The 25,001-nt window shown below is 39.0% G+C and overlaps 1 protein-coding gene across 9 annotated transcripts in view; it reads right to left on the reverse strand.

Moving 5' to 3' along the window:
- Nucleotides 1–860: 860 nt before the first annotated feature.
- Nucleotides 861–25,001, reverse strand: part of DENND5A (DENN domain containing 5A) — a 79,506-nt gene continuing 55,365 nt past the window's right edge. For 8 of the 9 annotated variants that reach the window (XM_020789956.3, XM_020789951.3, XM_020789955.3 and 5 more), the window contains 9 exons: nt 22,894–23,022; nt 17,835–17,956; nt 16,666–16,811; nt 16,191–16,309; nt 15,243–15,424; nt 9,525–9,607; nt 8,717–8,840; nt 7,975–8,143; nt 861–2,749 (listed from right to left, as the gene is read on the reverse strand). In XM_020789956.3, coding sequence (XP_020645615.3) covers nt 2,566–2,749; nt 7,975–8,143; nt 8,717–8,840; nt 9,525–9,607; nt 15,243–15,424; nt 16,191–16,309; nt 16,666–16,811; nt 17,835–17,956; nt 22,894–23,022 — 1,258 coding nt within the window. In that variant the 3' untranslated portion in view covers nt 861–2,565. Of the gene's footprint in view, nt 2,750–7,343; nt 7,460–7,974; nt 8,144–8,716; nt 8,841–9,524; nt 9,608–15,242; nt 15,425–16,190; nt 16,310–16,665; nt 16,812–17,834; nt 17,957–22,893; nt 23,023–25,001 lie in introns of all 9 variants that reach the window. The other variant, XM_072985759.2, reaches the window with a different exon arrangement.

Raw genomic sequence — 25,001 nt, forward strand, 5'->3', positions numbered from 1 at the left:
CAACCGAGAATGTGACCGGCATCTCATTAATTAGTGGCAATTTCCTGCTATGACTTACTCATGTGTAAATGGCCAACAGGTTTCCAAACTGTAAGTCTACAACTACCTTGGATTCACAATTAGCAATGGGGGGAGGGTCCTGATGTATATTTTTTTCTGGTAAAGACATACTGTATTTCAACTGCCATTATATTCCATTGTACCTGGATCAATTTGCTTTCTTGTACGTTGGACACAAGCATTTGGCTGGCATCAATACACTACTTCTTGCATGTGGCTGGAAATATCCACCTGCCTGAGAGATAGCAGAGCAGCACCAACAACTTCCATAATGTAGTATAACATTGGAATTTTTGATTAATGCTTTCACCCCCTTGAGTTGTACGAAAAGGTTATAAAAAGAATCACAATATTCTATGTCTTTTTCTGTAGGAGAAATGTCAAAACTGAGATAAAACTTATTATGATGTAGTCCCACATATGTACAGTATTCTCCTTAGTTACCAGAGGCAAATTTTGCTGAATAGGTACTCAAAATGATCATTATATTATATTCAAACTTAAGGAATATGTTATTGTATAAGAAAGCCATTAGAAAAATGTGTAATGGGTCTTTGTGCTGTTACGTGTTTTACTTTTCAGTAGTCCAACAATTAAGTTAACAGAGATGTAACCTCAGTAGAACTATACAACCAACAACAATACAAGTGTGATTATCCACTAAAGGGGGCAAAAAAGAGTAGGGTGCATCATCTGATGTCTAACATGTTCTTGGAAGAACAAATTCATATAAGAAAGGTGGTGTACAGAAGCAAGAATGAAGGCATTTAAAAACAATAATGAAATAAACACAAGAAAAGTAAAAATAGTAAAATTTAATACATGTGCTATATCTTTAAATTACCGGAATAAAAATTACCACAAGATGTACGAAAAAAATTATGCTACTTGCTGAAGAGACTGAAAATTTTAAAACTCTTTTTTCATTGCTCTTCATTTTAGAGCCTAACTTTTGAGACAACTTTTATACAGCAATTGCCTCTTAATGCAGAGGCCTAAAGCCCTGTACAATGCATCAGTGTTGCCTGAATTAAATATGCATCTTCTAGGGTTTTTAGCTGAGAATTCTAACAAGAACCGTTTCTTCTAGATCTTTTCCAAATGGAATTTTGATATTTAAAAAGTCCACATATTCTGAACATTATAAGATTAAACTAATGTTTGTATCCAATGTTCACAAGCATCCAAGAAAACCAATAGTTAACAAAATACAAAAACTAGTATATGAACTGTCAGCATTTTCAAGAAAAGTTTATGTGTGTTTTGCCTGTGAACTGGGGTTTCCAAGTGAAGGACCTGAAAACTTAACATGGCATTAAGCCAAGTAGCAGCACAAGTAAGTCACAGTAATACTGGCTTCACTCACACCCAACCCCAAATACTTGCACTGCCATAAGTGCTCATGATGCTGTTATAAAGTTGTGCAAGTATTTTAAGATATCATGTAACTGTGAAATTGGTGCTATGTCCAATCTTATGTATCTATATACTGTTCCAACAAGTCTTAGATTAGGTTGTTAGCCATTACATAGGATATAGATGGCTTTAGAATTATCAGCTTAGTACCGGTACTTTGTATTTATAACATACAGTATAACCAAAAGCAGATTCACACAGACATATTTTGCTGACCAACACTATTATTCTGGACTTTCTATTTAAATGGGGTGCGTTCTAGCTGCGTCCAGATATGAAAACACAATAGACATGTAACAGGGCCCATTAAGTATATATGTTCTCCCTCTACCCTTTTTAGATAAAGATGTTACAACATGATCAAAAGTTAAATAAATAAACGCCAGTTAAAAACATGTTTATAATTATCTCTGTGCAATTTCGTACCCATATGAAAAAATATCACCGATCTCTACAGATCTGCATGATTCACTCTTGCAAAATCTGAAAAAATAATACTGACAACAAAAAGAAAAGAAAAGAGATTTGCTAACAAATTCAGTGCTTTGAGGCTCTTAAAAACAATATTGAAACGTTTAGTTTTCTTGCAGCATAGCAGTGACCCAATATGGAAAAGCCAGTGATGATAAATATATAGTAAAATATTATTTTTAAATTGCTTTGTGATCTTTAGCAGAAATGGAATGTAGTAATTACACTTTGCAAGATACCATCTAAAGGCAGGTTCAGAGAACGTCAAGCACTTCTCACTACACCATTTTTATGGCAAAGAAATATTACAGCTTTAAAATAAGCTGTGCAATGCTCATTAGCTAACTCTTTCACATGAAAGTATGTAAAAGCAAATCAGCAAATAAACTCTAAAAGTGATTTACAGTAATTCTTCCTTTTATAGATTGGGTATAGAGCTTCAATTAATATGTCCACAGTTTATTTGGAGCTTCTTTCCAGAAGAGTAGTGTGGAGTGATGTGAATGTTTGAATGCAATGGACTGTATTACCAGACAGACTCTTTGCATTATTAATCTCATGTTCCACTGATGCTTTTTTCTGTTTCATTTTGCTTCGTTACAGTGCTTGTAACATAAATCAAATGTCAATCCCTTTCACAAGAGACGTCTCCAGTGTGATATTGAATTCCTGCAAAGTCTGCAGCACACGGATCAAGGAATTCACTAAGGTATGATCCTTTATTAGTGCTGTGTCCTCATACATCTGAGTGGTGATGGGGCAGTCTGCTAGCAAGGCAATCCAATGATGCAAGTGGTGGTCCCTGCAAGAGAAAGTTTCAGAATACCAAAGTAAGGTATCAAAGAAACATTTTTATTTTACAAAATAACACACTACATTTCTCAGTATTATTATTTCTCATATCAAATCTGGTGATCCCTTCCTATTAACTAGACTGCCTCTGGCATGCAGTGTTAGGACCAGCTGCAGGCATAAATCTCATTGGCAAATTAGTGCAAGTTAAGAAGCTAGGATTGCAGCTGAATCATTTTGTATTACTGGAACAGGCATATTTGTTATATGCCTGTTTGCTGTTGCACACCAGTTCATGAAGTTCAGCACATAACAGTACATGCCTACACTAATATTCCTGCACATTATTATAGCAACCCTTAGGAGACTGTCAAGAAATTGCTGCAGCAGAAAAATCGAAGGGAAGTGCCACCACTGCCTTGATAATAGCATGAGATTGCTAAGCTGGATGAGTAGTATCCTGTTTACACTAGCCCTGCTTCATAGCAGCTTGTCACCATTGTACAACTGCTGCAGATTTGAGCTGAAATTGTTGAGTGGTAACTGAGCATTAAGATAGTCACTTTACTCTGAACGGAAGTAGAATGGTATAGAGCAGGACAGATACTAGTGTAACTGGTGGTCCCTCCTGTGCTCTTGGGAGAACCAAGAAAAGGGTTTTTTAAGTCACACAGAATAGTGATCAGGAGACTATACATATCCCTTGGAAAACAAGAGGAAAACTGGAGGAGGAGCTTCGTCTTGGTGAAGCTAGCAGCTCTTGGGAATAGCTCCTGGAGAAGCTAGAACCACTTCAGTCTGGGACCCCCCTAGAAATGGGGGGAAACCAAGGAAGGGTCAGGAGAGACCCTTCTGCAGCAGTTGGGTGAGCCACAGAAGTTAGAAGATTGGGCAGCAACTCGATTTTTCTTTCTTCTGGAAATTCACATCAGCACAGACCGGAGACGGGCGCCATTTCTGGCAACCAGCCAAGACAACTCCGTTCGCCGAGAATAAGAAAACAAGAAGCACGGCGAAAATATACATCAAAGTAAGTGGAAGCCCTTGTTCTATGAAAAAACCCATTAAAATGAAGAACAAGTGATTGTGTGAAAATTTATGACCAAAATGAGATAAGGAGCGGCGTATTCAGCATGCCAGCTTTTACTCAAGCTGAAGGTCCAGTTGTTTTTAAAGGAACAGCCAGGCAGAAATAGCTCATGTCTCCATTAAAGGGAAAAAAAACTCCTGAAGAATTAACACTGGACAGGCTTTGAAAGAATAAATTCTGTTGTAAGCTGTTCACTTTGGACCCTTTTCTTCTTTGGATATATATTTTTAGACTGTGTGGGACTCTGGTTTCCGTGGATAATATATTTGCTGAGACTGATTGCTGGCCCTCCCTTTTCGGGGGAGGAGAAGGAAGCCTTTGGAAGTAAAAGGGAGAAGAACGGACTGTAAGCTGTGAACTGGGGGCCAGGCAGTTTGAACTGAACTGGGGATTTTGATAAACGACACTCTAATAATATAGTCTTGCCAGGTGAAGGTAAAAATAAACTTTGAGAAGAGAAAATAAGAAACAACCGGTCTGAAGGTCGGCGACGAGAAAAGGGACTGGACTACAAAGACACTTGAGAGATTCATGTTTTAGATTTCATTTCTTGCTTGAGTGTGCCTGCCATTTTACTGTTAACACTGTAATAGTTGTAATGTGAAATATTAGAAATATTAGACTCGAGGTTGACCTACACATTATGTATATTTGGGCAAAGGGGAGAGGGAATTTCAAGTGAGGGATAAAATAGTGGAAACTGAAGAGTATTTTGTATATATAGATCAGATATACTGGAAAAATGGAACCTCCCCCTGAGAAAATTACAGATCAATGGCTAGATTGGAAAACTTTTTTTCAAATGACAGTGTTGGAAAAATTTATGCAGGTAAATTATTATCTTGACCAGATGGAAGACTTAATTAAAGACTCTAAGGAAGAGAAAAAAGCAGAGGTTAAATTACACCGAAAAGAAATGCCAGAACCGGGTGTATTGATGGAAATATCAGATAATATAAAAGGGATGGAGTGTCACCCAGTAAGAGATGTAGCGATAGCAGATAGGAAAATTGAGGTTGAAAAGCAAACTTTGAATGATATTGCTCCCCCTTTTAAAATATGGAAGAAAACAGAGTCACAGAAACAAAAGAAGCACATGGAGAAAAGGGGGGAAGTGAGTAGAATCTATACTATTTTAGGCCTGTTGAGTGTACTCTCAAGACAAAAGGAGGGTGAAAGAGGGGATATATCTCACAATTGGCCTTGGTGTTCTGATGCTGTGGGAATAACTTAGATTTAAGCTGTACTATATGTGTAAGTTGAAAGCTAAAGGGGTAAATACATAGACAAAATAGTTAGAAGAAAAAGAAGAAGAAGAAGAAGAAGAAGAAGAAGAAGAAGAAGAAGAAGAAGAAGAAGAAGAAGAAGAAGAAGAAGAAGAAGAAGAAGAAGAAGAAGAAGAAGAAAGATGAGCTTTTACTGGAACATGAATAGATTAGATGTTTATATACTTGATATGAAAAGATCGAATGATTATATATTTGATGTTTTCTTATACTCAAAACCCTCTTTCCACCCCTTCCACTGCCCTTTGCATTCTGTATTCCTTCCCTATCACCCAATAGTTTTGAAAATAAAATAAAATTTAAAAAAAAGAAAAAAAGAAAACAAGAGAAAAACTGAAAGTGACTACTGCTCAGGACAGCTGGAAGCCACAACTGGCCCATTAAGGAAGAAAGGTGGGGTTAAATAGAAAGATTATATAAAATTCATTTCCTCCACCAGAAGACGGGATAAGAGATAAGAAGCTCCTCCACCAGAAGACGGGATAAGAGATAAGAAGCACAGCAGGACAAAGATTAAAGCCAGACTCTGCAAAAGAAAAAGACAGCAAGTACCGTATTTTTTGCTCCATAAGACACACCTTTCCATAAGACGCACCCATTTTTTAGGAGAAGAAAACTGGAAAATATAATCTGTTTTCTTCGCTCCATAAGACGCACAGACTTTCCACCCCCCCTGTTTTGTGGGGGAAAAAGTGCGTCTTATGGTGCGAAAAATACGGTAGTTATCGACCTCACAAATGCCACAGAATAAGAGTGCTGTAAGATCAAGGTATGGATTTCCTATATGTGCATATTTTTAGCTTTTATACTGGTTGCCTTCCAGTGTCAGGAGGGAGAAAGGCAGCTAAAGCAAGCAAGCAAGCAAGCAAGCAAGAAAAGACATTGCTATTTCCGTTTTAAGTAAGAGTTTTCCATTTGTTTCTTTAACGATGAAACTAGTAGTAAGTGATAACAGCGTGCCTGCTACTGTTACCCTTATAATGAGGACATGACCTGGTAGCAGCTGAGACATCCTTGCCTTGATGGACTGGGATACATGACAGCTGGTCTGAATCTTATACACTTGATTAATTTTTTTTCCAGTAGTCTCTCTTATGTCTACGTATTAGTTCTGTGAAATTGAAAAACCTGCACTCTCATCAACAGAAGTTTATCTAACATGAACATTTTATTTACCTACACCTCATATTATCATACCTCAAATAACCTGGAATTAATATGGCCAGCAGTTTTGTTTAAGATGTGTGGCACCTGATGCCAAAAATATGCCTGTTGCAGCTATACAAAAGAGTGATGATGATTCAGCTGCAATCTTATTATAATAGGAAAGCATACAGTGGTGCCTCGCTTGACGAGGATAATCCATTCCAGCGAAATCGCTGTAGAGCGAAATCCTCATCAAGCAAAATTAAAAAGCCCATTGAAACACACTGAAAACCGCTCAATGCGTTCCAATGGGCTAAATACCTCAGTGTCCAGCGAAGATCCTCAATAGGGTGGTCATTTACCAATGCCTGTGCAGTGAAAAATCCATCCTAAAGCACAGAGGGGACCCATTTTACAAAGCGGGCAGCCATTCTGAAACCCGACGATCAGCAGTTTTGATCGTCGTAATGTGAAGAATTGGTTCCCAAAGCAGGGAACCAATCGTCTGGAAGTGAATTTTGCCCATTAAAACATGGTTTTGCGATCACAAAAGCGATCGCAAAACCTCATCGTCAAGCGGATTCGTTGTTTAATGAGGTAATCGTTAAGCATAGCACCACTGTACTATAAGATCTTTAACATGCATCTTAGAAAGCCCCATGTGACTAAAACTCATTTTTTTAAAAAATCAAAATATTTATTCTGGTTTTGACATAAAGTCATTAATTTTCTCTTCAGTTTCCATTTAATGCCCATTGTGTAACTATTTCTTGTTTTGCTTTTTTAACAGCACTTGTAACATGAGATATCTATATAATGTGGACAGTTTACCTTACTTTCCACCAAAATACATAAATATACACACATTATACATAAACACACAGCTACATACTAAAAACATGTGAGAAGGGGATTTTCTATTTGTGTTGTATCCTTCCATCTTCAAGTTTCTAAAATGTCACAGAATAAATGTGAAATATTCTATTCCAACAATGGTGAACCTATGGCATACGTGCACAGCTGGCACACAGAGCTTTCTCTGCAGGCACGTGAGCCATAAATTGCCATCAAGAAATACTTACCCGCCCTCCGATCCCGGATTTCTGCACTCCCCTCTGCTGGTGCAATGGTGGCCATTACTGGTCTAGCCTGATGGGGGATTGGAGGACTGGTAAGTATTTCTCTGTTAATACTGCCCCTAGGAAAAAACAACAAGCCTTTATCCCTTGCAGTGCTTGGGCAGTTGTTTTTTCTAAACTAAAACCTCAGTATTCAGGTTTAATTGCAGTTTGGCACTTTGAAATAAATAGGTTGGTTTTGTGTTGCAGTTTGGGCACTAGAGGTCAAAAAGGTTAGCCATCACTGCTCTATACGCTATAGATGGAGGATGTCACAGTCTTTTCAACATTTCAGCATGTGGCATATAGACATCATCTTTAAATGCATGGTTATTTAGTCTTTTTTTCTCAAAAAGTATAAATAAATGCTTTTGCTTATTGGATTTTCAGTTTACTATTTGTATATCCTTTCAAAATAAGCTGTTGTGCCTTTTTCCCGTTTTTTTCCCCAACATTACTTTCTTGCAAAGTAAAAAAAAGTATTTGGTCATATCGCTCAAAATTCTGACAGGAGAAGTGGTAGATTTAAAGATATCTCTTTTGAATAGCTAACAAGCAAAGCACATGCTAGTGAATCAGAGTGCATATGTAATACCTGGCTCCAAGGCACACTAACATCTGAAACTTGCCATCTTTCCCAATGTTTCTTGGAGTGTTGTTGATGGCTGTGACAAAATGACAAAAACTTCTGGCTCTTTTCTGCCAGTTTTCCTCAGGGACCAGATCATTCTGATCTAGAGCTTCATAATAACCTTGTGCTTTTTCTGAAGGTAAAAATGACATGGAACATAATTACAAACTCAGTAGAAATTCCCCAATCCCCAGAAGCTATGTAGTCTCCTACCTTTTGTTGAACAATGGCATAGGCTTTAAAATGTTGATAAATTAACCCTGTGTCCACTTGCTATAAAGGCATTATCATTTCTGCAGGAAACTGAAGACTGCTAACTGATATCATACAAACACAAATGCAAAGCTATACTTGTAAAATGAGAGGTCAATAAGAATACATTTAATGTGATCTTAAACCTTCAATATCACATTATAGATAACTCTGTATATATGCAAAGATATTTTCACTTTCATCATATTTTGTCTTTCCTCTTCAAATGTAGCTGAAGAAACACAAGGTAAGCTTAAATTTCCAAGTAAGCATATAATTCTTATTTTAAGAAAGCATAATCGAAGGAACTCTTCTAGGAGTAGACAGGGGTGGACAGCTCTATTGTACTAACTGATGCTTTCTTTTATAAAAAATAAAGCCTACTGAATATGGCAATTATGTAGAACATATGCATGAATAGGATTGTATTTGAAGGAAGGTTCTCTGTACATACCTAGAAAGTCCCAAATGAAGACATTTTTGAAGAGCCTAGGAGATTTAAATCCATGCTGAAACACTTGCTCAAGAGCTGAAACAAGTCCACCTTCTCCACATAGTAAAAGCGTCAAACTGCCCCTCTGCCAATGGGATAGGATATTTTAATTGTTGTTATTTGTTTTGTTGAAAATATTATGAATAGTTCTTTCAGAAATTACCATAGTTGAGTTTTTTTATGTTAATAAAAACTATACATACAGTAAATGCTTGCCCCAGGCTATTAATACCTTGCACTGTCTCAGATTTAGTTTGCACCATGTATCAGAAAAAGACTCAGGAATAAAGCTTCATTAGCAATCAGCTCTCACAACCATTAGGATTTTATAATACAAATAATTATTATTTAAAGGGACTAAAATGAAAATCCCTAGACCACTATTTCAACCAATAGCTTTTCTTTCTGTCCCCCATGCTTTTTATATGTACATGAATTATTGGAAAGAGTTATCAGGTTTCCCTGATAACAGCCCCCCTTCTGCATTTCCACTATCCAAAATGAACTTAGCCATGGGCTCAGGACCCTATCTCAGGACCCTAATTAAAACTGACATACAGGATAAAGTTAAGTGCAAGATTACTTATTCAGACATGTAAAACCTCATTCATCAACTTCATCTGGCAGCAGTTATACCGCCCTCACACCAGTTCTTTTCAACCACTATTCTTCTCAATTCCAATTATAGCCATTTATAAAGTAATACTCCAGCAAATCAATGCAAATAGGAAAATAGTATCAAGTTCCATTATAATATAGCAAATCTCACCTCTTTCTCTGGCTTGTGGAAATGTTTGACAATTCCATTTACTGCTTCACCAATAGACTCCTGTATCTGACCTGTATTTAACTCTATGAAAAAGGGAAAACAATTGTTTTTAAGCAATCAGAATTAAGTTGTATTTCTAGGACAGCAACCGTGAAATATTCCATGTTATTTTTTCTGTGGCATTCTCCTCCATAAGACTGTATTATAGTAACTTATATGATTTTATATTAATTTCTAGGTCATCTTTCAACATAAAACATCCAAAGACAGCATACCCCCCCCCAAAAAAACAGTATGGAAACGACAAGAATAAAGCAATAGAATCTACCTATATCATTAAACTAATTCAGTTATAGAGCACACAGATGTGCCCTGAGAAATAAAAATGTATATTCCTTGTGCAGAAAGAATAAATAGCTATTGCTGAATTAGCTTTCTTGTGAAGGGTATACTATATGTGAGGCCACTATATTGATGTGCCACTGTCCTCAAAGGCACCTCTCCAATTCGTCATCATTTAGTCATTTAGTCGTGTCCTACTCTTTGTGACCCCATGGACCAGAGCACGCCAGGCCCTCCTATCTTCCATTGCCTCCCAGAGTTATATCAAATTTATGTTGGTTGCTTCAATGACACTGTCCAACCATCTCATCCTCTGTCGTCCCCTTCTCCTCTTGCCTTCACACTTTCCCAACATCAAGGTCTTTTCCAAGGAGTCTTCTCTTCTCATGCGATGGCCAAAGTACTGGAACCTCAGCTTCAGGATCTGTCCTTCCAGTGAGCACTCAGGTTTAATTTCCTTTAGAATTGATAGGTTTGTTCTCCTTGCAGTCCAGGGGACTCTCAAGAGCCTCCTCCAGCACCACAATTCAAAAGAATCAATTCTTCGGCGGTCAGCTTTCTTTATGGTCCAGCTGTCACTTCCATACATCGCAACAGGAAAAACCATAGCTTTGACTATTTGGACTTTTGTTGGCAAGGTGATGTCTCTGCTTTTATTTATTTGTTTCTTTGTTTCTTTGTTTCTTTGTTTGATTTATACCCCGCCCATCTGGCCAAAAAGGCCACTCTAGGCGGCTAAGATGCTTTTTAAGATGCTGTCAAGGTTTGCCATCGCTTTCCTCCTAAGAAGCAAGGATCTTTTAATTTCGTGGCTGCTGTCTCCATCTGCAGTGATCATGGAGCCCAAGAAAGTAAAATTTGACACTGCTTTCAAATCTTCCCCTTCTATTTCCCTGGAGGTGATGGGACCACTGGGCATGATCTTAGTTTTTTTGATGTTGAGTTTCAGGCCGTTTTTTGCACTCTCCTCTTCACCCTCATTACAAGGTTCTTTAATTCCTCCTCACTTTCTGCCATCAGAGTAGTATCATCTGCATATCCCAGGTTGTTGCTATTTCTTCCAGCAATCTTAATTCCTGTTTGGGATTCCTCCAGTCCAGCCATTCCGCATGATGTATTCTGCATATAAGTTAAATAAGCTGGGAGACAATATACAGCCTTGTCATACTCCTTTCCCAATTTTGAACCAATCAGTTGTTCCATATCCCGTTCTAACTGTTGCTTCCTGACCCACATATAAATTTCTCAGGAGATAGAAAGGGGGTCAGGCACTCCCATTTCTTTCTTGCCACAGTTTGCTGTGGTCCACTCAGTCAAAGGCTTTTGCATAGTCAATGAAGCAGAAGTAGATGTTTTTCTGGAACTCTCTGGCTTTCTCCATAATCCAGCGCATGTTAGCAATTTGGTCTCTAGTTCCTCTGCCCCTTCGAAATCCAACTTGTACTTCTGGGAGTTCTCGGTCCACATACTGCTGAAGCCTACCTGGTAGGATTTTGAGCATAACCTTGCTAGCGTGGGAAATGAGTGCAATTGTACAGTAGTTGGAGCATTCTTTGGCACTGCCTTCCTTTGGGATTGGGATGTAGACTGATCTTTTCCAATCCTCTGGCCACTGTTGAGTTTTCCAAACTTGCTGGCATATTGAATGTAGCACCTTAACAGCATAATCTTTTAAGATTTTAAATAGTTCAACTGGAATGTCATCACCTCCACTGTCCTTGTTGTTAGCCAGGCTTTCTAAGGCCCACTTGACTTCACTCTCCAGGATGTCTGGCTCAAGGTCAGCAACTACATTGTCTGGGTTGTCCGGGATATCCAAATCTTTCTGATATAATTCCTCTCTGTATTCTTGCCACCTCTTCTTGATGTCTTCTGCTTCTGTTAGGTCCCTCCCTTTTTGGTCCTTTATCATGTCCCTCTTTGCACAAAATGTTCCTCTAATATCTCCAATTTTCCTGAACAGATCTCTGGTTTTTCCTTTTCTGTTATTTTCCTCTATTTCTTTGCATTGTTCATTTAAGAAGGCCCTCTTGTCTCTCCTTGCTATTCTTTGGAAGTTTGCATTCAATTTTCTGTAGCTTTCCCTATCTCCCTTGCATTTTGTTTCCCTTCCTGTCTCTGGTATTTCTAAGGCCTCGTTGGACAGCCACTTGGCTTTCTTGCATTTCCTTTTCTTTGGGATGGTTTTTGTTGCTGCCTCCTGTACAATGTTACGAGCCTCTATCCAAAGTTCTTCAGGCACTCTGTCCACCAAATCTAGTTCCTTAAATCTGTTGTTCACTTCCACTGTGTATTCATATGGGATTTGGTTTAGATTATACCTGACTAGCCCAGTGGTTTTTCCTACTTTCTTCAGTTTAAGCTTGAATTTTGCTATGAGAAGCTGATGATCAGAGCCACAATCAGCTCCAGGTCTTGTTTTTGCTGACTGTATAGAGCGTCTCCATCTTTGGCTGCAGAGAATATAATCAATCTGATTTCGATATTGCCCATCTGGTGATTTCCATGTATAGAGTCACCTCTTGTGTTGTTGGAAAAGAGTGTTTGTGATGACCAGCTTGTTCTCTTGACAAAACTTTATTAGCCTTTGTCCTGCTTCATTTTGAACTCCAAGGCCAAACTTCCCTGTTGTTCCTTTTATCTCTTGGCTCCCTACTTTAGCATTCCAGTACCCTAGAATGAGAAGAACATCTTTCTTTGGTGTCATTTCTAGAAGGTGTTGTAAATCTTCATAAAATTGTTCAGTTTCAGTCTCCTCAGCAATGGTGGTTGGTGCATAAACTTGGATTATTGTGATGTTGAAAGGTCTGCCTTGGATTCGTATTGACACCATTCTATCATTTTTTGATATTATATCCCATTACAGCTTTCCCCACTCTTCTGTTGACTATGAGGGCTACTCCATTCCTTCTACGGGATTCTTGCTCACAATAGTAGATATGATAATCATCTGAGTTGAATTCACCCATTCCTGTCCATTTTAGTTTACTGATGCCCAGGATGTCAATGTTTATTATTACCAGCTCCTGTTTGACCACCTCCAGCTTCCCAAGGTTCATAGATCCTACATTCCAGGTTCCTATACAGTATTTTTCTTTGCAGCATTGGACTTTCCTTTCACTTCCAGGCACATCCACAGCTGAGCATCCTTTCGGCTTTCGCACAACGACTTCATTAGCTCTGGAGCTACTTGTACTTGTCCTCCGCTCTTTATCAGTAGCTTGTTGGACGCCTTTTGACCCGAGGGGCCCATCTTCCAGCGTCATATCTTTTAGCCTTTTGTTTCTGATCATGGGGCGTTCTTGGCAAAGATACTGGAGTGGCATTGCCGGTTCCTACTCCAGGTGGATTGCATTTAGTCGGACCTCTCCACTGTGTCCTGTCCGTCTTGGGTGTCCCTGCATATCTCATTACAACTTTTCCCACTCTTTTGTTGACTATGAGGGCTACTCCATTCCTTCTATGGGATTCTTGCCCACATTAGTAGATATGATAATCATCTGAGTTGAATTCACCCATTCCTGTCCATTTTAGTTTACTGATGCCCAGGATGTCAATGTTTATTATTACCAGCTCCTGTTTGACCACCTCCAGCTTCCCAAGGTTCATAGATCTTACATTCCAGGTTCCTATACAGTATTTTTCTTTGCAGCATTGGACTTTCCTTTCACTTCCAGGCACATCCACAGCTGAGCATCCTTTCGGCTTTCGCACAACGACTTCATTAGCTCTGGAGCTACTTGTACTTGTCCTCCGCTCTTTATCAGTAGCTTGTTGGACGCCTTTTGACCCGAGGGGCCCATCTTCCAGCGTCATATCTTTTAGCCTTTTGTTTCTGATCATGGGGCGTTCTTGGCAAAGATACTGGAGTGGCATTGCCATTTCCTACTCCAGGTGGATTGCATTTAGTTGGACCTCTCCACTGTGTCCTGTCCGTCTTGGGTGTCCCTGCATATCTCATTACAACTTTTCCCACTCTTTTGTTGACTATGAGGGCTACTCCATTCCTTCTATGGGATTCTTGCCCACATTAGTAGATATGATAATCATCTGAGTTGAATTCGCCCATTCTTGTTCATTTACGTTCACTGATGCCCACGATGTCAATGTTTATTCTTGCCATCTCCTCTTTGATTATAATTATAACTAACACATCGCCTCTTTGTTAATTATAACTAACACATCCCTCTCCAATTACCATCTAACTAAATTCAGGTGTGGAGGACAGAAAAGTATCTCAAAATATCAAGCAGGTTCAGGTGAAAGAAGTCATTCCTTAACAGCCAAAACTCAGCTTTCCTAGAGCTTTAAGAGCAACAGCAAATGTTTTTTGCTCAGACTTCACAAAGAGTGAGAATAAACAAGGTACCTCAACTAGAACAGGCTCCTGCTAGCAGGATCCATTCCTGAGCAGAGCTGCTCCTTTTCTGTCATTTTGAAAGGAGGAAGGCCTCCTCTAAAGATTTTAGAACAATGGTATGGAAGAGGTAGTCCTTCACATTATCTACCTGTCTTTATGATATATGGTTTTTCAACCTATACACAACATTTTGATAGAGCCATCAATCAGGAATACAGGAAACTGAACTTCCACTATGTTATTTGGCAAATAATGTTTTAAAGTAAAACTGGGTTGGAACATGCTGAATATCAGCTTGATGAGTTAAATAAGAAGTTCTCTAGCACACTGGTTCTTAACCTTGGGTTACTCAGGAGTTTTGGACTGCAACTCCCAGAAGCCTTCACCACCAGCTTTGCTGACTGGGGTTTCTGGGAGTTGCAGTTCAAAAGCATCTGAGTAACAAAGGTTAAGAACCACTGCTCTAGCAGTAAAATGTGGATTGGAATTTTGTATATCTGAAATTTGTAAACAGTATGGTTGTAATCTATAATTTGAACTGTAAATGTAATCAACTAAAATGCTGCTACCTTCCATAACCAGTGGACTGACATATTCCCATGCAGACAGCATCTTTTTTAAGGAACTGGGTTCAGATTTATGATAAAGATCAATTCTATTACTCAACTTCATTTTAACTGCACAAGGATATTTCCCAATGGTAACTGAAGTGCTCCTAGCAGTTTTGAGTGAAGGCAAGTGGCTCTATAGCAAAATATGACACTGCAGAATACTACCATTCAGAGGCTATGTTAGTCCTACTGATGTTAGTCTTACCTAGAGTGTGTTCACTGAAATTGATAGGTCTTACATTAATTATAACTAACACATCCCATTCTTTTCACTGAGTTTACTCTGGATAGGAGTAACATTAGATTTAACTCTAGAACTCCAATAATGCAATTTTTTAAGCTAGTCCAATTTCATCAACATTAAAGAAGATTAGTTAAAGGAAATTACAATTTTTTAAAGCTTACTTGGTTTGTTGTTTGGTGATATTGTAACAAATCTTCTGATCATGCTTGGGGACTGCTGCAAAGGAGGAGTTCTGCATTGCCTTTCATCCACATCAGTATGGGATGTCAGTAATTCTCCCACCAAGATCCTCTCTAAACTGCCATCATCCATCCCTTTTCCAAGCCATCTCCCACATGGAAACCTAAGGATATGAAGAAAAAGTAAGTGCTGTACAGCTATTATAACCTGATTTTGCTTTTTTAAAAAATAAAGGTGACATAAAAGTCACAGTAAATTATAGTTTCCCATTACATGAACTGGGAACTTTCAAACAAGCCAAGATTCAGAAGCCAGTGTTCTACCATGATACTTCAGGTCATTTTTAGTTTCAGCAAACAAAAGCTTAATTTAGTTGATATACACATGGAAAGCACCAAGCCACGCTCCTTAATGTAAAAAACTGATGAGTTTCATACCCAAAAGCTGTTAGGTGGATGGGTTTTGTGTTATATTATCTTATTTAATCAATTATTTGATACCACTGCCGCCATACTTCTGAAGGGGCAATACCAGCAAAACAGACTTTTTGAATGGGAGTAGGTTTCAGCCAGCCAGTAATAATCCTGATGATTCATTAAGAACTATGCATATCCATTTGTTTGCCATGTGCTCATTTATACCATATGGCACTAATGTATTCTCCTGTGGAGTAACACAGGGACAACACTGTTGTTGTTCTTATTGTTTGTGGCTTTGTATCTCAGTCTTTTGCCTTCCATGTACGTAACAAAACAACTGGATTTTAGCCAATGTTTCATTGGCTTTCATTGTCCAGATCAATAACTGGCTGATTTATATGATACAGAAAATAAATGCAGTCAATATCTTTATAATAGTACAAATGAGCTTTGGTGTAGGATTCAAAATGTATAATGTCCACATTCCATTTTAAAATAAATGCTGCTTACTTGTAAGTGTGACCTGTGACCTCATTTCTCACCATAACATATTCCACTAGCCACTTGGCATACAATCCAGAATTATCATGTCCTATTTGCACAGTGGTAAGCTTTCCCAGATTTTGACACTGAAAATGAAAATAAAATGAAAATAAATCTTCTAGATGAAAGCTGAAAGAAATGTTAGAGAGAGGAAGAAATATGGCCTAAAGTACAGGGCTCTAATGTGTAAATCCAGCAATCTTTAAATACACATGTAATCACTATATTTGAAAGGGAAAAATATTTCAGATCAAAGGACAACAAAATATTCCAAAAATGTAGGGAGAGACTTAATCTTCCCTCTCTGGCACAACCTAGTTTAATGGTCATAATTGTGTACAATACTTTTGTGGGCTCACACAAACTAAACATTCAAAGGTCAGAGATTTGCATTATATGTCTTCTCTAGTTTTCTTCTTTATGTCTATATGCTAACACATACCTCAAATGTCATTTCTAATGTATTCCTTGGAATCTGTAGAACTCCTGTTTCACCAAGTTCTCCTGAAATACATATCCATGGATTGGCTGTGAACATTGAGCCACCTAGCTTTTTGCTAGGAACAATCAATATATGGTATGGAATCACTGTGAAAATGAGAAACAGCCTGGCTAAAATAAGCAAGTCTCCAGTAATGAATGCAAATACCATCAATGCACTAAAATAAGGACATTGTACTGAATGAAATCCACTTGTGAATCACGAGTACAGCAGACTCACTGAATGGATAAGGCTTGGGAAGTAAGCACTGCTGCAATCCCTGTTGGTTCAAAAGATGTGCTATCACTGGAACCAGCATCAAGTCCAATAAAGAACTAGGTTTAGTTCAAGGTACTCTTGCCAAATATCATATAATAATAAAATGCATTAAAAATTAGTAAACAAAATATGTTAACAAAAAACACAGAGGAAAAGGAATAAGCTAAATGGAGCATGAGGGGACAGAAGTAATCATTTTACCTCTTTATGGTCTGCTGCATTAAAATTCTGCTCCCATTCAACCTAGTTCTAATATCAGAAGTGAGCTGACTGAAGAGAGCAGAGGGAAGAATCTTCAAGTAACAAAGTGAAGAGGTGTAAAGAAGGCAAGTTGTGCTCCTATTCCATGCACAATACTGGAGTGGGGAAAGCTTACTAAAAACTATATACAGGTGGGAAATAAAGACAAAGGTTCTAAGAATGCTCCCAAAGTACTACCTCGGTAGTGAATGAAAGGCAACTACAGGGTAGGGAACATGGGTACTGGAGAGAATGTGAACTAATTAACTCTTTTAGGCTCTGGAATGTTCCGAAAGTCTTCACATAGGCACAGAACAAATCCAAATGCATGATTCAGAGACCATGAAGAAGTCCAAGTACAAGAAGAACCTGGACTTTACAGTGCAGAGACGAAGATTGAACTAAATCCCTCTGACACAACTTCTTAATTTTTTTCTCTCTACTCAAGTCTTTATATACCAGCCATCTGAAGATAATATGTTATACATCTGATGAAGTAGACTCTGGTCCTTAAAAGCATAGAGTATAATAAATTAGTTAGCCTTTAAGATGCCACAATATGCTTTGCTGGCATTGTTTTCAAGGAATGAAAATTTATACTTTATACTTACAGATTGTTGTAAAGACATTGGTAAAGCAGAAATAATCAACAGCACTGAATGACAGGAGATGATAAAGGAACTGCTCTTTCTCATCATCACAGCGGAGGAAGGCATAATGTTTATAGAGTTTTCTGACAAAAAGCAAAACAAAAATTATGGGAATACATTAAGACCTTCCAAGCAAAAGACAGGAATGCATGTTATCACAACCAGTATGTACATTACAACCAAAAGGCATCACCAAACAAGATTTCGAACCTCCTCATGGCATATATTTTTCATGTAAGCCAGCATACTCTGTATCACTTACTATATATTTCAGTTATGAATGCTGTTTTTCCAAACCTTTTCTGTAAAAAAGATATCTAGGTTTTCTTTGATACCTGCACTTTGTCAGAATCTGGCTGACCCACGTCACCATGTTCCTCTATAAAGAACTGACAGTGTGATTACTGAGCTTACTAAGAAATCAGTAGCCCTATACTAATTACACCTGCGAGTTACAGGTTAATCTAAGATTCCCAATCTTTCAACATCACATAACACTTCATGATTTCTTTATGAGCAGTGTGAAGTAATTAGATCCCACATCACACACAGAGGAACCATGAAATGAATATACAAGGTAAGGCAGACTTATATGTCAAAAAAAAGATATCACAGTTCCTGAGAATGGTAACTGCATTTTTTTTAAGTTTCTGGAAATTACACCTGAGAGAAAGGTGTTTTCCAAAACTGATAGGGAGATTAAATGGCAGTATCTAGAGGAAGAGGAAGATACTACACTAAAGACAAATGGAGGAGCACATCATAGTTGCTCTGAGAGAGAGATAGGTTAATTCACAAGTTCATTCATGCACCACTGAGGTAGTATGGTCCCACCAGATGCTAGGGATGAGTGAAAATTTTATTTGATTCACTTTTTGATGTGAACTTCCCTACTTTGCACTGTTTATGCTTACAGATGAATAAGAATATTGTCTGTACTTTATGGAATTCTGTAATCAAGTTACTTAACAAAAATATGAATTAGGAAAAAACTGTAAAATGCATGAAATCTTGATACATCATGAAGGAATGTATGCATTTGAAAAGATGTAAATAAAATGCATAGTTTAGGAAAAATACACATATTTTAAATACCTATTTTTGAAAACAAAATTCACAAATGTGTGCAGAAATAGAATAAAACAAACATAATGAAAAGAAACCCCTTCATGGATTGCTGCCTTGTCGTGGCGAAGGGGCTTGAGTAACTCAGAGAAGCTATGGGCTATGCCGTGCAGGGACACCCAAGACGGACAGGACACAGTGGAGAGGTCCGACTAAATGCAATCCACCTGGAGTAGGAAATGGCAATGCCACTCCAGTATCTTTGCCAAGAACGCCCCATGATCAGAAACAAAAGGCTAAAAGATATGACACTGGAAGATGGGCCCCTCGGGTCAAAAGGCGTCCAACAAGCTACTGATAAAGAGCGGAGGACAAGTACAAGTAGCTCCAGAGCTAATGAAGTCGTTGTGCGAAAGCCGAAAGGATGCTCAGCTGTGGATGTGCCTGGAAGTGAAAGGAAAGTCCAATGCTGCAAAGAAAAATACTGTATAGGAACCTGGAATGTAAGATCTATGAACCTTGGGAAGCTGGAGGTGGTCAAACAGGAGCTGGTAATAATAAACATTGACATCCTGGGCATCAGTAAACTAAAATGGACAGGAATGGGTGAATTCAACTCAGATGATTATCATATCTACTATTGTGAGCAAGAATCCCGTAGAAGGAATGGAGTAGCCCTCATAGTCAACAGAAGAGTGGGGAAAGCTGTAATGGGATATAATATCAAAAAATGATAGAATGGTGTCAATACGAATCCAAGGCAGACCTTTCAACATCACAATAATCCAAGTTTATGCACCAACCACCATTGCTGAGGAGACTGAAACTGAACAATTTTATGAAGATTTACAACACCTTCTAGAAATGACACCAAAGAAAGATGTTCTTCTCATTCTAGGGTACTGGAATGCTAAAGTAGGGAGCCAAGAGATAAAAGGAACAACAGGGAAGTTTGGCCTTGGAGTTCAAAATGAAGCAGGACAAAGGCTAATAAAGTTTTGTCAAGAGAACAAGCTGGTCATCACAAACACTCTTTTCCAACAACACAAGAGGTGACTCTATACATGGAAATCACCAGATGGGCAATATCGAAATCAGATTGATTATATTCTCTGCAGCCAAAGATGGAGACGCTCTATACAGTCAGCAAAAACAAGACCTGGAGCTGATTGTGGCTCTGATCATCAGCTTCTCATAGCAAAATTCAAGCTTAAACTGAAGAAAGTAGGAAAAACCACTGGGCTAGTCAGGTATAATCTAAACCAAATCCCATATGAATACACAGTGGAAGTGAACAACAGATTTAAGGAACTAGATTTGGTGGACAGAGTGCCTGAAGAACTTTGGATAGAGGCTCGTAACATTGTACAGGAGGCAGCAACAAAAACCATCCCAAAGAAAAGGAAATGCAAGAAAGCCAAGTGGCTGTCCAACGAGGCCTTAGAAATACCAGAGACAGGAAGGGAAACAAAATGCAAGGGAGATAGGGAAAGCTACAGAAAATTGAATGCAAACTTCCAAAGAATAGCAAGGAGAGACAAGAGGGCCTTCTTAAATGAACAATGCAAAGAAATAGAGGAAAATAACAGAAAAGGAAAAACCAGAGATCTGTTCAGGAAAATTGGAGATATTAGAGGAACATTTTGTGCAAAGAGGGACATGATAAAGGACCAAAAAGGGAGGGACCTAACAGAAGCAGAAGACATCAAGAAGAGGTGGCAAGAATAAAAAGAGGAATTATATCAGAAAGATTTGGACATCCCGGACAACCCAGACAATGTAGTTGCTGACCTTGAGCCAGACATCCTGGAGAGTGAAGTCAAGTGGGCCCTAGAAAGCCTGGCTAACAACAAGGACAGTGGAGGTGATGACATTCCAGTTGAACTATTTAAAACCTTAAAAGATGGTGCTGTTAAGGTGCTACATTCAATATGCCAGCAAGTTTGGAAAACTCAGCAGTAGCCAGAGGATTGGAAAAGATCAGTCTACATCCCAATCCCAAAGAAAGGCAGTGCCAAAGAATGCTCCAACTACCGTACAATGGCACTCATTTCCCACGCTAACAAGGTTATGCTCAAAATCCTACCAGGTAGGCTTCAGCAGTATGTGGACTGAGAACTCCCAGAAGTACAAGCTGGATTCTGAAGGGGCAGAGGAACTAGAGGCCAAATTGCTAACATGCGCTGGATCATGGAGAAAGCCACAGAGTTCCAGAAAAATATCTACTTCTGCTTCATTGACTATGCAAAAGCCTTTGACTGTGTGGACCACAGCAAACTATGGCAAGTCCTTAAAGAAATGGGAGTGCCTGACCACCTTATCTATCTCATGAGAAACCTATATGTGGGACAGGAAGCAACAGTTAGAATGGGATATGGAACAACTGATTGGTTCAAAATTGGGAAAGGAGTACGACAAGGCTGTATATTGTCTCCCAGCTTATTTAACTTATATGCAGAATACATCACGCAGAAGGCTGGACTGGAGGAATCCCAAACCAGAATAAAGATTGCTGGAAGAAATAGCAACAACCTCCGATGTGCAGATGATACCACTCTGATGGCAGAAAGTGAGGAGGAATTAAAGAACCTTGTAATGAGGGTGAAAGAGGAGAGTGCAAAAAATGGCCTGAAACTCAACATCAAAAAAACTAAGATCATGGCCAGTGGTCCCATCACCTCCTGGCAAATAGAAGGGGAAGATATGAAAGCAGTGACAGATTTTATTTTCTTGGGCTCCATGATCACTGCAGATGGAGACAGCAGCCACGAAATTAAAAGATGCCTGCTTCTTGGGAGAAAAGCGATGACAAACCTTGACAGCATCTTAAAAAGCAGAGACATCACCTTGCCAACAAAAGTCCAAATAGTCAAAGCTATGGTTTTTCCTGTAGTGATGTATGGAAATGACAGCTGGACCATAAAGAAAGCTGACCGCTGAAGAATTGATGCCTTTGAATTGTGGTGCTGGAGGAGGCTCTTGAGAGTCCTCTGGACTGCAAGGAGAACAAACCTATCAATTCTAAAGGAAATTAAACCTGAGTGCTCACTGGAAGGACAGATCCTGAAGCTGAGGCTCCAATACTTTGGCCATCTCATGAGAAGAGAAGACTCCTTGGAAAAGACCTTGATGTTGGGAAAGTGTGAAGGCAAGAGGAGAAGGGGACGACCGAGGATGAGATGGCTGAACAGTGTCATTGAAGCAACCAACATGAATTTGACACAACTATGGGAGGCAGTGGAAGATAACGGGAGGCAGTGGAAGATAGGAGGGCCTGGCGTGCTCTGGTCCATGGGGTCACGAAGAGTTGGACATGACTAAACGAACAAATGAAAAGAAAATATCATGATTCATGAAGTTGGACATTTCCCTATCTGATGTCAGCTTCACTACTGTAATGCCATGTCTGAAGGAAGGAAAAGGAAAATAGAAAAATTCCTTGCAAACCCAGTAGAGCATGACACTGTCTGTCAAATACTGTTTCTAAATACATGATTTGATGCTACAGAGTCAGAGCATATACTAAAGACATTATTGTGAGCATGTTTTTTCAAAAACAGTATGTATATCCCTAACCAGCACTGCTCCTCAAAGCAACAGTAAATGAGATTATCCTATTTTAATCCTATCACTGATGTTTTTTACAAGCTGAGGCCACAAGTTTATTTATTTAAAACACCTTAAGACATCATTGTGGACACTCTTGTCATAATGCCTAACCAATTAAGAGCATCACAAAATATGTGCAATTTAATTTAATGTGAGCCAGCGTAAGCCTCTATTTGAAATACAAGACATCTTTTCTTCAAGTATTTATTAGATTCATCCAGCATTTTTTAGAACTGTGTATTGTTTTGCCTATTAAATTTGCTAAAATTTATAGAAACTCTGTTCTGGAACATAAACCAACTGATTTCCATAAAGCTGAATTTCATTAAACATTGTCTTGACTCACTTTGTAAGTTCATGATCAGAAAGAAGATGTTTCAGGTGTCTAGACAGTAATTTCTTTTCCATGGAGAGTCGAACCCAAGCTCTAGCCTTACCAACATCTGTTTTGATCTCACTAATATTTTGGATATGCCTGAAACGGGTAAAAAACAGATTATAGTATTATAATTACTTCACTGAGTTAGGGAAGGATTTCATAGGAATGTAAATGGTTATGAAAAATAATTTAACACTTAAAACAAACTCTTTCACTACCTTTACTATATATTTGCTACGAGCCACAGAAGACTGTAAACCAGTGTTCTGTAAATTAATCTTATTTGAAAATGCTTTTATTAAACAATCACAATTCAGTTCAATGTACAAGGCTAAAGAAAATTACTAAGCATCATGAATAATAAGATTAATTTCCTAAAATACTAGAGACTGTATTCAATATGACTGTGTATTTTAGTCACTTCTGTATTTTAGTCACATATCCAAACCATAAAAATTAGACATAGGATATTCATATTCGTATCCCTGGGGATACAAATATGAATATTGGCACCAGAGGTGACAAGGAAAACCGGGTCCTCCTACCCAAACCAGCAGGTTCACTTACCGCTCTCCACATGGCCTATGCAGCCAGCATCATTCTCCTTGTGTCAATCTGGGAAGCAGCCCAGCTGTGTTTCCCCACCTCTCCACATAGCCAACCACTCCAATGAGGAGGCAGGAATAACAAGTCTCCCCACTCAGCTGTTGAGCATGACAAGAACGATGCCAGCCACACACACTGTGGACCTGCCAGTTTCATGGGGGAGGGTCTGATTTTCCTAGACACCTGTGGTGCCTATATTCATATTTGTATCCTCAGGAATATGAGCACAAACATTCCCATGTTTGTAAAATAGGCTTGTCCTTTTCTATATAATTTTCAGTTGGTGCAGCCTGATTATGTGGACAGGGTGGAGAGATGAATGCCACCACATGTGTGCTGTGTACTGTGCCCCCAGTGTGCACAGTACACAGATAACTAACTGCCAGTCAGAAACATCCCATTCCTAGGCAAGGTACTGGAGTGTGTGGTGGTTTCTCAGCTCCAGGGATTATCAATTTGATTTCAGTCCTGGCTATGGGACAGAGACAGCTTTAGTCACCTTGGTGGATGACCTATGCCAGGAACTGGACAGGAGGAGTATGTCCCTGTTGATTCTGCTGGACCTCCCATAGGCTTTTGATACCATCAACCACAGTATCCTTCTGGGCTGTCTCCCTGGGATGAGACTCGGAGGCACTCTTTTACAGTGGCTCCAGTTCTTCCTGGAGAGGAGAACTGAGAAGGTGGTGCTGCATGACTCCTGCTCAATGCCCTGGCCATTGGCCTGTGGCGTTCCTCAGGGTTCTGCTTTGTCACCCATGCTTTTTAACATCTACATGAATCCACTGGGAAAGGTTGTCCAGAGTTCAGCTGGATGAGGGCAAAGAAACTTCAGCTGGTGCAAAACTCTGCAGCCAGACTACTGACTGGGGCCAGCTACAGGGAGCATATAACGCACCAGGTACAAGAACTGCACTGACTACCAGTCCGTTTCTGAGCCCAATTCAAAGTGCTGGTCATTACCTATAAAGCCCTATACAGCTTGGGTCCAGGCTACCTGAAGGACCATATCTCCCTATATGCACCTTCTCGGAGATTAAGATCAGCAGAGGAGGCCCTCCTCTCAGTCCCATTGTCAGCACAAGCACAGCTGATGGGGACACAGGAGAGGGCCTTCTCTGTGGAAGCTCCCAGGCTATGGAATGCTCTCCTTCAGGAAATCAGGGTGGCCGCTTCCCTTTTATCCTTCCGAAAAAAGCTAAAGACCCATCTCTTCAGGCAGACTTTTAACAGTTATAACTGAATCCCTGAACCCCATTTCTGCAGATAGTTTTAATCTTTTTCATGTTTTCATGTCTTAATCTTTTAATTTTATACCATATATTGTTTAATTTGTCTTTTAATATTTAACTTATTGTGTTTTTAATTGTGTGGATTTTAATGTTGTGAGCCGTTTTGGGTCCCTGATGAAGCAGGAAATCTGCAGGTAAAGCATTCCTAAGAAATTATTATCCAACCTCTGTTTACAA

This window comes from Pogona vitticeps, chromosome 1 (genome assembly GCF_051106095.1).
Source record: "Pogona vitticeps strain Pit_001003342236 chromosome 1, PviZW2.1, whole genome shotgun sequence".
Lineage (NCBI taxonomy): Eukaryota > Metazoa > Chordata > Lepidosauria > Squamata > Agamidae > Pogona > Pogona vitticeps.